The 13,574-nt window shown below is 31.4% G+C and overlaps 1 protein-coding gene across 1 annotated transcript; it reads left to right on the top strand.

Moving 5' to 3' along the window:
• Positions 1-7,192: 7,192 nt before the first annotated feature.
• Positions 7,193-9,487, top strand: LOC139429602 (sensory neuron membrane protein 2-like). Its single transcript, XM_071195534.1, has 9 exons — positions 7,193-7,650; positions 7,707-7,849; positions 7,933-8,077; positions 8,150-8,395; positions 8,448-8,668; positions 8,742-8,929; positions 8,985-9,100; positions 9,156-9,281; positions 9,335-9,487. Exons 1-9 carry the CDS (start codon positions 7,522-7,524, stop codon positions 9,485-9,487), a joined length of 1,467 nt encoding a protein of 488 aa, XP_071051635.1. The 5' UTR covers positions 7,193-7,521.
• The last annotated feature ends 4,087 nt before the right edge of the window (positions 9,488-13,574 follow it).

The raw sequence follows: 13,574 nt of genomic DNA, 5'->3' as shown, positions 1-13,574 counted from the left end.
TTTATGGTCAAAAGATGGTTACGGAAGATGAACAGGTCCAGCTCATCTTCTGTGTTCGGGAAAAGATTTTTGTTTCTGCTAAGACGTCTTCGGTTTGATGATGTTAGAGATCGGACTGAAACAAGAAAGATAAGTTGCTACCTCTCCGAGAAATTCTTTCAAGGTTACTTTCTCACTTTCAAGATTAAATGTTTTTACTTTGTGACTTCTTTGGCACGCTAAACATTGTAGCTAATGTATTAATAATAATCCAACAAAAAAATGTGTATAGGAGAGATTTCCTAAAATCCTTTGCTATGAAGTTAGAGCAACATTTACAATATAGACAAACAATTGTAACACTCTCATCGGAAGTAAAAACGCTTTTAAAATTAATATGTCCAAAGGCTGTGATTGAAGAAGAGATACCACCAAAACATCCAAAGATAGCATCAAGTAAATGTCAAGACCGTCCGTCTGGGATGGATTTCAAAACTAAAACCGAATGCAAAAAATGCAACAAATTATCAGTATGTGCCATCAGTACGTGAAAAGTGAAAGCAGCAACTAAAAAGTACTGTTATATTTATGTATTTTACGCCATATCTATTATACAGGATGTTTACAAAATTGTCGGATAATGTGCAGCCGGTACGATATTTGTTAAGCCAAATTTCTTGGAAAACTACTACGTCAGATTCTTGGAATCTATAACATCGGACACCCGGAAGTCGTTGGCGGCGGCATAGCAAGTGGGCGTTTATACTTGCAATGAGCGTTTATATATCGTGAATGGTTTAAAGGTACGCTACTGCTTGCAAATATCAAGCCGTGATTAACCGTTGCTTTCTGAGAATAGAACGTCATTGATTTTTTCCTTTCTGGGAATTATGGCTCAAACAAATATCGTACCGACTGTACACGTAGCGACATTCTTCGTTCGATTCTAAAGCGAAAATCATAATTTTAAAATGTTGTACCATGCTCCATACTTCTTCATGTGGTTCTCAAAGTTCGGATAATTTGTCCATAAATAATCGTTAATATTCAATATCTGTTGATAAATATACTGTAATTTAGAATAAAAAGAATTTTGAAAACTAATTTTTTGTTAAAGTTATTTTCTTTAGTTTTAAAATAAATCATGAAAAACACATTTGGCAACATAGTAGAACAACATTTTAACATTAAGATTTTCGATTCTAAATATCCTGTATACTCGGGTTAATAAACAGTTCTAAAATAATTGTCCATATACCGTATTTTCTCGAATCTTATCCGCACTCGAATCTAATCCGCACCCCGATTTTAAGAATGCATAGTGGTAAAAAAATTTAGTTTGCAAATGTAATCCGGATCTTTTTTGAGCAATTCGACAACACCAAAACGATGCGATGCTTGTTGTTAACCATAAATATATATTTTTTCTGTTGACTGACGCTGATGCACCTAAAGAAACCTTGCTTACGACGAGTTTTTATTAGACTAGACTTTAAATTTACCTAGCCAGAAAAAATTGGAAAATAAATATAATTTTAAAAATAAATAGTAATGCCTAGCACGAATTCCGTTCATATACTGCCCTCGTAGTAGCTCGAACATGGTGTGTGCTTAATTATACATATAATAGCGTAATTATTAAAATAAGTAGCAAAAATCTAAAAGGTTCTTCTATACAGCAAAGTTTAAAGAGATGTTATTAAGTTAGCGTTAAGGAAATTGAAAAGCTGGTACAATTTTTGCTGATAATGAGAGTAACGTTGCGGCTGTTGCGGAAAGACCAGGTAGCTATTGCAGACTGTGAGGCATCGTGCAAAAAGTTTACCGGGCCAAAGAAGAGACAATTTCATGAAATTGACGAGGCAGTTTTCTAGTTCTCTCAAGAAAAACGAAAGGAGGGACTAAAAATTTTTAATACTAGCAAAGGTTGGACTGTGGGATTTATGCGCCGAATGATGTTATCGTTGAGGCGTATAACTACAATGTCCCAAAAGCTCCTAATGATTTTCAAGAAAATTTCAATTTGTCTGGATATGCCACCCAATTACACACTGGAAAGAAGAGGTGTGTGGGAAATTTCTTTATAGACGAGTGGTTGCGAAAAATTGCGCATAACATTGATGCTAGCAGTAACAAGTGATAGGGAAAAATTGCTGTCATTAGTAATATTGAGAAAAAAAACATTCTGAAATCTGAAAGACTTTCCAAATGACGTCCTAGTTAGGGCACAACAAAAAGGATGGATAATGGAAAAGCTGATGATGGAATGATTAAGACAAGTATGGAGTCTTAGACCAGGAGGATTATTAAATAAGGATATTAATTAATCATAGACTAAATTGCCCTTGATTTAGACTTCTTGTCATAATAATAATACCTGGTGGAATAACATCCATACTACAACCTGTGTACGTATATATATATTTACTAACTCGAGAATTAACAAAACCGGGAGCAATTAAAGAAGCTTCTGAACTTGTTCAGTGAGTTGCGACGACCTTATCCTGGTTCGGTCCTAGGAAAAGGGGTCTTGGTGCCCTATTATGTGTTCGGGATGTTAACGGTCTCGGGCGCCACCTTATGTTTAGAGAGTTAAGGAACTCTTTCGCCTCCAGGTAACTTTTGGGGGTTACAGTCGGAGATTCAGGGATTCGGTATGGGAAACTTTATTAATTATAAAATAAACAAATAGGAGGGCAGTTTATTGTTTTGTGACCACGGTCGGAGAATGGGGACGGTGGGAATAAATTGACAAGACTTTGACTTTAAAATAAATGAATTTAAATTAAACAAATAAAAAGTGAGGCGGAGGTATGGGATACACCTGGAAACCTTCCTAAGGTGCAAAGGAACGGAATACTCGAAGAACCTTCCAAGAGTATTAAGGTTGGGACAAAATGTACAACAATTAATGAAAATAAACAGCAAAATAAAATCAAAGTCTATCAAAATAAATTGGACTTACGGTAAACTGAAATACGGATATTTCGGAAATTAACTATTGACGAAGACTGTTGTAGAACTTGTTGAAAACGGTCGTAGTACTGATGAAGAACTGTTAAAAATCAGAATTTTGGCCGGCTATTTATACCATTTTGGGGCGAAAACTGGATTTTTCCGCGTGGGGGATCGTATCAGTACAAGTTATCAACGACTAATTTACAATGCGCGGCGCTAATTAACAAAGATAGCAAAATTCTGACGGCGCTATCGGATGCGGGACATAAAATTACATAATTACAGTCTTTGAACGGGTAAAATCGGCTAAAGAACGGCGGAGTAATTAACAATTAATCAACAATAATTAACGGAAAAATTTATAACACAAATCAAAAGATACCCTTACTTATACGGAAAATCACAAAAATATTTTTAACAAAATCGGTCACTGTTTACGGCACTTATATTCACAAACGTTTTCCCGACCACGTGTTTCACGTTAAAACCAATTAATCGGTATTAATTTACACGCACCTTAACACAAAACAATTCCAGCAGTTGGATGATGTTCGGGGCAATCCTACATGGGCAATATTTTCAACGGATGACCATCAGGAATGGAGTAATTAATTATTTATGATGCGGGATGGTTTTCGGTTAATAATCATGTTAATAATAAGCGGATCGTATTTAAAATTGTTCAACGGTTATTTCATGATATTTGTAATTGTTAGAAATCGGTTTGATCGTTCTACGATTTCTAATTCCGCATCATAAAAAATAGATGCCGTACGGTAGCTGAACGGTAGCTCGCTGGCTGCTGAAACTTCCTCGGAACGGTCGGCTGGACGGATAGAAACATGTGGCTTGTCGTATCTTGTTTGGAAATTTGTTAATTTCGGAATTATTTAATTATTTGATAATAATTTTTCGGAAAGCACATGTTTTCGTGATTCAGCAATTTTATTAATCACTTTCATTTATTGATGATTCGGTCAGGGAACGTTGTTGGAATTTAAAATAGCGCTTTCGAAATGTGAAACGGAGAAAATTAAAGTTTAATTAAGAAAATAATCAAAATTAATAAAATGTAAAATGGGTTGCATAAACGGGCAGTGATAAGGTAATAAGATATCTCTTTCGGAATTTCTGCAAATCGGATGGAAACTGTACCGTATCGAGGTAGTGTGGGAAGCATACTCGGATATGTTTAATTTTCGGTAATATTTCGGGTTATTCGGTTTTTGGAAAAATAGAAATAATGTAACTTCGTTACAGAGTGTAGGCGACATGGAAAACGATCCCTGAAAACAATATTATAACATCATTTAAGAAGTTTTGTATAATCCGAATTGATCCGTATTGATCCGAAGATGACGTAATATGGGAAGAAAATGATACATAAAAATGTAAATATCGTTCTAAAACCCTTAATAAAGTGTTATTGTTATAATGCGATTTTATTTTGCTATTTTCCAAATTGCAACTATACTACTGCGAATCTAATCCGCACCCGATTGTAATCCGCATTTGATTTTAGAGCACATAAAATTTGTAAAAAAGGTGCGGATTACATTCGAGAAAATACGGTATACCAAATGGGTAAAAAATGCCTATTGCGTTAAGCCAGGCAGCTTTTCCTATAGTCTTGAGCGATAAGATGCATTTATAAAGAAATAATAGTATTAATAATGCAAGGTGATACTTTCTTTTCAAGGACATCTTACGGAACTTTAATTTAATCACACTGTACTCGTTGTACATATTTTAGATTTTCACTTTTACTTTTTCGCGTGTACATTTTCTATGCACAGCAGACGTATTCATTAGAAACCATGTTACTCTCACGCAAGTCAACTTATGGGCATAATATCTGTAGCGTATGCATAAATTAATAACGGAAATTGATTAGTCAATCGCGTTGTTCATGATATATAACATATTCAAGGAAAATTATATATAGAGTAGTAAATTATAGTGAGTAATATGAAGAGTGAAAGGTAAAGTGTAGTGGAACTCCATCGCTACCCTGCAGTTTTATTTTCAGATAACTATTATTGCACTTTTTACTAATAACACTGTTTACATATAATCTAGTGTTGAAGAACATATATTTAAGGATACCAGGATCTTGGCCATCACAACTAAATGTAATCAAAACATTATATCCTAAAAATTATGCATTTTAGAAATGTTGATTTACTGTCTCTACATTTTTCAATGTTATTGACCCTAAATTATAACTACAGTTGTGCATATTCACTTCTATAGTATTCGTTAATCAGATACCGTTTCATTATAAATTGAACGGAAAACCTTATTATTATTTCCAATAAAAAAGAACAATCTAAGTCTTTGAATCCTTAAATAGGCATCTGAAATGACAACGCAATTGACCTAACAAGTTATAGATTGCCAAATACGTTATCCTATAAAAATAGAAAATTCTTGAATCCCAAGTACAAGCCTTCGATTTGCATCATTACAAACATTATTCCAAAAGGATACAATTCATAAATTATTAACGAGGACTAGTTTGTTCAAGTTCTACATGATGGAATGAAAGAGATTCGAGTCAGATTTTGTAGATGTTTAATGCATTCCGTAAATAATTAACCACATTTTATTGAAAACATTCTTTGCAATGATGAATCCAAATTTACTCATTGTAAGGCAAGTATCCTAAATAGTCATTAACCTGCACGAATGAAAAATGAAAACGTACATTTAATACGCAAAAGGTCCCGCCAAAGACGATGGTCAATAAATATCGGGGCTAGATTATTACAATATCGTTGAGTTGGGTTGGGTTGGTTTCTACCTGAGCGCATTAATTTTAATTTGTATCTTCCTCGATAATATTACATCAGTAAACGGATTTAAGTATTGTCTCAAATATAACGGATCACCGGCATATTATGGACTACCAGATAATAATTTTCTAAAAAGTTTCTCGAAAGATGGATTAAAAGAGGGGGATCTATAATATCGGCTCACAGATATATTATTAGAAATATGTGAAATACTATACTCTACACGACCTTAATTTGCATTTAAGGATATCAAAAATAAAACCGAATGCGAAAAATGCAACAAATTATCAATATGTGCCATCAGTACGTGAAAAGTGAAAGCAGCAACTAAAAAGTACTGTTATATTTATGTGTTTTACGCCATATCTATTATACAGGGTGTTTAGAAATTGGCGGATAATGTACACATAGCGACATTCTTCGTTCGATTCTAAAGCGAAAATCGTAATTTTAAAATGTTGTACCATGCTTCATACTTCTTCATGAGGTTCTCGAACTTCGGATAATTTGTCCATAAATAATCGTTAATATTCAATATCTGTTGATAAATATACTGTAATTTAGAATAAAAAGAATTATGAAAACTAGTTTTTTGTTAAAGTTATTTTCTTTAGCTTTAAAATAAATCATGAAAACACATTTGGCAACATAGTAGAACATTTTAACCTTAGCTACCGTTCCTTGTAGCACTATCTTGTGTAAACCAGAGATTAAGTATCAGATTTCCTTATGCTACTTTGTCATAATAATTCTATATAAAAAATTTAAAGTCATTTCTGATTTCAGCGACCTTTTTCGCTTCAGTCCAGGTTATATCTTTCTTCTTTATTATTTTTCCTATTATGTTGTTCCAAGTTTCCTACCTTTTTTCCATGATGCATATTATTCTTTTTACATATGCTGTGTTGTTTCGGTTTCGGAGATCCCCACCACCCTGTACATATATATTGTCTACATCGACGCTAGTCTTTCGACCACTATAAACTTCTATTTTTGTTTGTGTTCACACTTATTTCATATATATGAGTCATTTACTCATCGCATAAATTCACAAAATTTATCTTCGAAACTGTTGATCTGATGCTTGAATAGGATCAAGAGCATCAGTATCGATTTATTCACACTTTCAATCGAAATTATTTATTTTAGCCGATGTAATCTTGACTTGTTCATGCTTACACATCAAAAAAATGTTTCAAATTTAATTAATTTAGATTTTAAATTGATACATTTTAAAACCATATATTTAATTATTACGACAGACAATTTTAAGTGTAGAAGAATATGTAAAAGAAATGCAGATATCAAGTATTAACATACTTTAATGTCTATCAAAAGAGTATAGTGTATACATTAATAGTGTATTTTCTGTTACTCTAGCAATTTTTCGTAATCCTCCAAGATTTCTTTACCAATGTTCGCAAAAGACATACTGAACTAGTTAATCATTTCATAAACAAATATGATTCACATTAATAAAAATAATTCTATATATTTCGCAATTCTTCCCATTATCGTAATTCTGACTCATATGTTATACTTCAACCTCGATTAACAGATTAGCTCTAAACTCCCCTTAATCTTAATGAATAAACGACTAATGCCCAAAGAAATCTCCAGATACCACCGTTTATAATAATTTATGTTTTTCATGGAAAATGATAAGATTTTACCCTAACGTAAACAAGATAAAAGGCTCGGACGGATTTTACTAACCACCAAATTTCGATATATTTTCAACATGTTAACATAGTTTACGATCAACGTGCAGTGTATTTAGATCGCGAAAATGTGTTGTGGTATACTTTGCAAGTTTATTGCTTTCATTATAGCTGGAGTTGGTATAGCTGCAATTATTATCGGTGCAGTTGTAGGTTTTGCTGTTTTACCTGATAACATTAGAGATGAAGTAGAGAGAGTAAGTTATTTTAATAAAAACTTTCATTTACAGTAAATTAATTTCGTTTTGTTTAGAGAGTTAGATTAGAGTATGGTACTGATCAATTTGAAAGGTGGCAAGTTTTGCCTTTCAATCAAACAGCGAAAATTTATTTTTTCGAACCTAGTTCCGAAACGAACTTTAGGACGGTGAATCAAAGAGGACCATTCGTATATAAGTAAGTTTTTTTTTTTAGTTTCTTTTCCTTTCTTTCTGGCAGTATAGAATTGAATATTAACACACATTGTTTACGTTATTCAGAATGAACAGGCGAAAAACAGTAGATAACAGAAATGCCGACGACGATACCATAACATACCAAGAACACCTCACATTTGATTTTGATGCAACAGAATCAGCATTTCCTGATACAGAACAATTAAATTTACTTAATGTTCCATTAGTGGTGTGTAAACTCACAAAATTTTATTTTATTTTTTACTTAATATATTTTATTAATCACTTAATTTATTTATAGAGTTTAGTACAATCAATAGAAAACAGGTTACCAGAAGGTATTAACGACGAAATAAACTCAGCATTTGAAAACCCAGAAAATTTGTTTCGAAGATTCAGTGTTAGAGACTTTTTATTTCAAGGATACACATTTTGTGCAAACCCAACAGCAGCTCCTAATTTATGCCCAAGCAGAGATGACATAAATAATATGGACTATATTGAAGCGCAAGGAGCAACAGCTTTATCATTTGCATTTTTAAGACATGTAAATAAAATTAATTTTTATTCGGTAATAAATTAAAATTTTAATTACACAGAGACATAATGCTTTTGATGGTACTTATGTAATAACCGCTGGAATGGATGATATTAGAGATCTTGGTTTGATCAGGACATGGAATGGGCAGCCTAATTTACCAAATAATATTTGGGGAAACACCGGACAATGTAGAGAAATTAATGGTCGCGATTCAACCATATTTCCACCGAATATACATAGAAATGATAACTTTAGAATATTTTATAGCGACATTTGTAGGTAAGAAAAAAAAAAGCAATTAAACTGTGTAAATATCATTGTCTATTTAAACAATTTTTACTTAATCTTAAAGGACGGTAACTTTAGAACATGTCGAAAATGTAGATTTTGAAGGTATATCAACTCAAAGACGTGAATTTGAAGAAACAACTCTTAACAACGACAACGATAACACTTGTTATTGTACTAGAGGAACCAACTTGCCTGATGGTTCTGAGCAATGTTGGCAAAACGGGTTTACAGATCTTTTCACTTGTACAGGTATTAAAGATAAGAAAAAAAAGGATCAAAAAGATTGAGCCATATTATTTTTTAGGATCACACGTAGTGCTTTCATATCCTCATTTCCTGGATGTAAGAAATTTACCAAATCCCGTACAAGGATTAACCGCAAATTGGGACGATCATGGTTCTTATACACTTATAGAGGCCGTAAGTTTTGACAAACATTTAATTTTTTCATAATAATTTTTTGTGGAACAAATAGGGCACTGGCACACCATTAAAAATAGTAAAAAGATTCCAATACAACATGGTTATAAGAAATATTGATCGTGTCAATGTAATGACTGGACTGGAGCCTACGATCTATCCTGTATTGTGGATTGAAGAAGTAAGTATTTTAGATATAAATAAAACAAATATTAAAATTTCAATTCATTTCAGACCATGGAATTACCTTGGGATTTAATTGACAAGATACATGATACGTACTTAGCAGAATTAAATACCGTTACTATAATTACATGGGTATTGATTGGTGGAGGTATTGCAATATTTATAGCTAGTATACTTTTAAAATTATTATGTTGTTGTTAAGTTATAAATTTTATACAAAAATAAATTAATTAATTTAAATTGATGTTAAGAAATGTTTTCATTTCTATTACTTTTCGTAAACATACACGTTTTGTTATTATATGAGAAGAATAACCAAATGATTGTGCAAAAATATGTCACTATGTACACAAGATCAAATGAGTCTATGGCGTTCATTCAACCTTTACTTCCTAGATCTCAATGTAGGTGCAAAGTCTTTACATCATACAAACCATAGCTCGTTTTAATATTTCCGTATAGAGTTATAAAGACATAAAAACCGTTGTTACGCGTTTGTCGCAAAGGATTGTGAACTAGGTTTGTCAACTATATTTTTGATCGATGAGTTCCAGTTGTTTAACGAGATGTTAAAAACGGTATGGTACCAATCAAAATGCATGCATAATAAAATTTTTAACTTATTTAGCAAAAAACGTCATGGGACTAGGAATCAACGACCAAAAAATTGCGTGCACATTTCTAGGTATGCTAAGGTATCTTAGTTAATTCTAAATAATATTAATAAACTATTTAATTAACATATTATTAAAAGATAATACGAGGTAAAACTCAATGATTCCAAGTGCGAGTAAACGAGGAGGTTGGATAGGTGAAGTTAGCTGCCTCCCTACCGTACAATAAAATACTAGCACAAAATAATAAGAAAGCCTCGAAATTGGACTAACACTTAACAAAGACGACCAAAGCAAGAACACGGACTCAAATTACCCGATTGGCCACTTGGGATATAGTCTCATGAAGAAATAGAGATCAAGAACTCCTGGAATTGGAAAACTAGGAAATAGACATATATTCAGTAAGTGAAACGCATAAAATAAGAAAAGGGTCATAGTAATACGTGGAATAAAACAAAGATTTAATGACGCAGATGTAAATGATAGCGACGAAGACATGGTAGAATTCTGTATTATGAATGAATTATGCATTGTAAATATATTCTTTAGCCACAAACCGCAACACAAAAGCACAAGGATGACAAAATCGGCAATCGATTTTATATTAGCTAATAAAAACATACGACATGAGCAGTTATTTGATATCTGATCTTTGACTTCTGCAAATATTGAGACTGATCATGTAATCGTATATATCGTATATGATATATATCGATATCGTATAATCGTAATATCATGTAATGATATTGTGCAAGATAAACCTAGAGATGAAAAATAATTAAAAAGCAAAAGGGAACGACAGTTGAACTAATTAATACCGAACTATAGGAGGATTCGACAACCCTAAACTTGCATCAAACGAGAGGATCCAAATCGCAGCTTTGATAAAAAGCCAAAATGCAGACTAAATGTAAGAAATGATTAAAAATATGGGAGTGGCTGCCACAGAAGCACTAAGAACTAGAAATATAAACAGTGTAAAAAAGCCAACACGAACAAATTCACAGAAGAAATACGTCACTATGGAAATAAGGTAGCATATACAAAGAAGCCAAGCAAAAAAGAATGTATAACAAATATAAACAAGTAAGAAACAAAATAAATCAAAAGATAAAAATCACAACGAAAGGTATTGGGAAAGCTTGAATGAATATTATATTATTATTATTATTATTATATTTCTTTATTTATGCAAAAAAGTGCATGCACTCTTACACCTGTCAAAACACATATTACATATTATTTATAGTAATTAAAACTACAAAAATACTCAAAATTTACATATACTCAAATCAATCACATAAGTAAGGAAGACTGGACTAACTACTTTGGAAAACAATACAACCAATACCAAATCCCAAACATCACAATGCCAAAAATCAGAAATAAAGATAAAATACCAATACAAAAACTAAAAGTACTCGTGGGTAAACTTGAAAACTGGAAAAGCCCAAACTGAATCACAAATAAACAAGGACGTTATCAACATATTAAGGGAATAGCAGATACAAGCACAAGTAATGGAAGTGATACGGGATATATATGTATATGAAAATACAACCACAAGGATAAAGATGAACGAAGGAATAACAAAAGACATAACAATTAACGAAGAAATAAGAATAGGACAAATAGATTACATCTGTCCCTTAGTTTTCAATTTGATAATGAATCAAACTATAAAAGATTTGAAGATTTTCAAATACTTCACATTCATTCTTTCTCCAAATATAGTTTTGATTATTATGGATTATTGTATAATAATTAATTGATTGTTATGCTTTCGTAAATAAATAGAGGTTGTGATTAGATCTTCTCTAAAACCAAATCAAATCCAACCCAATCTACATATGTAACTATTACCAAAATCTGCGGATCTCTTCCTTATTTAAAATAAATACATACTTAAAATTATTGAAAAAATGTATTTTATTTTTAAGTTACCTCAATTTAACAAAACCAACAATGTTAAGTCGATATCGTTTTTTTATTATCGTAATCATATTTACTTACTATGAAACTTTCTAGAATTTTGGAAGGATTTGTAGAAAGCTGATAACATACAGGCTTAAAACAAACATTTAAACCGCAACGGCTGAAACGTGAAAAACATGGCTTGTTGTAATGTGGTGGTTACTGTTATAATTATATTAGGTATAATTTGTATTATCCTTGTTGCACTTCTAGGATTTACTGTTCTTCCACATGTTATTTTGAGTACATTCTAAGGTAATAATATTGAAATAAATAATATAAAAATACATAATTTAAGACTATGTCCGTTTGTTTTTAGATCAAAAATTTTAAGTATACGCTGTGCAACATGAAAAATTATCGTTTCCAATTAATATTAAAACGTTTTATTTTACAATAAAGAATGTGGATGATTTAGGTAATGATTTAGAAAATAGATTAAAATTTTCAAAATAAATAAAATTAATTTAAATCGAATAGTATTAATTCACATATAAAATTATTTGAAATTATAGCTATAAAAACAAATAGGAACGCTTATTTATCATTTATAGGTAATTACTGAATATAAAATAAAACGATTGATTAAGTTTTAGAGGTGTTTTCAATTTTCATTTTGGTGAAAACGTTGAGAGTATTGAGGTGTCTATAGTAATTTTTTATTTGTGGAAAACACGGTAGGGGATGAAACATCCAATAACAATTGAAGACGAAAATACACAAAAGACCAAGAACAGCATATCCCCTTTCAGTTACATGTCTTAAAAAGATTTTTTTTCATACATTTTCTACCGATTTCAGTCTTTAATACTTTTATTGTGTTCATATAAAGAATTATATGCTATTAAAAATATCTGAGAATAATCTCTTATTGTTTTCTTTCCTTATTAGTGCCCAGGAATTTACTGCTCCTTTTCTATTTTCTTGCATATATCAGTCTATTTTTCCTACTGATTGAATGAAGCTCGTTGATATTCAAATTTTTTTAATTAATAAAATTAATTACCTATAAGTATGAGCTGGCTTTCACAGCTGGTGTTAATTGAACTAAAACTAGTTGTAGTTTTAGTTACATTAGCACTATCTCTAGAACTAGAAACTTTCGGGTTATGCCTTCTTTTTTTTTCCAGTTGTTTTCTCACTTAGAACTTGTTTCTGAAGAAGGTTGTAATAACATCCGAAACGTCACATTCTTCAAAAGACGCATGGCTTACCCGAACGTTTCTAGTTCTAGATCCTATGTTAGTTCTAGTTTTAGTTCAATTGATCAACTACTTATAAATCTCTTTAGGTATATAAAATATACCTAAACACCAATTATTATAAAATGCTTTATTGCTTCTATAGAACACATTTAAAAAACAAACTAACATCGGACCTACAGCATACAATTTGCATATGGCGTACATTAATAGTATTTTTCGATAATTTGAACCATCGGATGAGTTCTATAATTAAAAATAAAATATTTTAGAGAATACATATTACGATGAACTTTAAATTAATCAATATGAATAAATAACTAAAGAACATCGTCGTCTTGTATATTTAATAACATTAATACAGGCTGATTTGAACAGTAAACACTTAGAATAAAAGTTGAAAGAAGAGAAAGTAAAGTAATATGAAAAAGAGAAAAACAAAAATTGTATAACGTGGTTTCCTGAGGATGGCATGATGTTAATTCTCTCCGTCCA

Source organism: Onthophagus taurus, chromosome 1, assembly GCF_036711975.1.
Source record: "Onthophagus taurus isolate NC chromosome 1, IU_Otau_3.0, whole genome shotgun sequence".
Taxonomy (NCBI): Eukaryota; Metazoa; Arthropoda; class Insecta; order Coleoptera; family Scarabaeidae; genus Onthophagus; species Onthophagus taurus.
This window is presented reverse-complemented; position numbering and strand designations above follow the sequence as displayed.

Coding starts and splice junctions, on each gene's coding strand:
- LOC139429602 (XM_071195534.1), top strand. CDS start 7,522: ATGTGTTGTGGTATACTTTGCAAGTTTATTGCTTTCATTATAGCTGGA. Junction 9,101..9,155: donor CTTATACACTTATAGAGGCC/GTAAGTTTTGAC, acceptor TGGAACAAATAG/GGCACTGGCACACCATTAAA. Junction 9,282..9,334: donor CTGTATTGTGGATTGAAGAA/GTAAGTATTTTA, acceptor AATTCATTTCAG/ACCATGGAATTACCTTGGGA.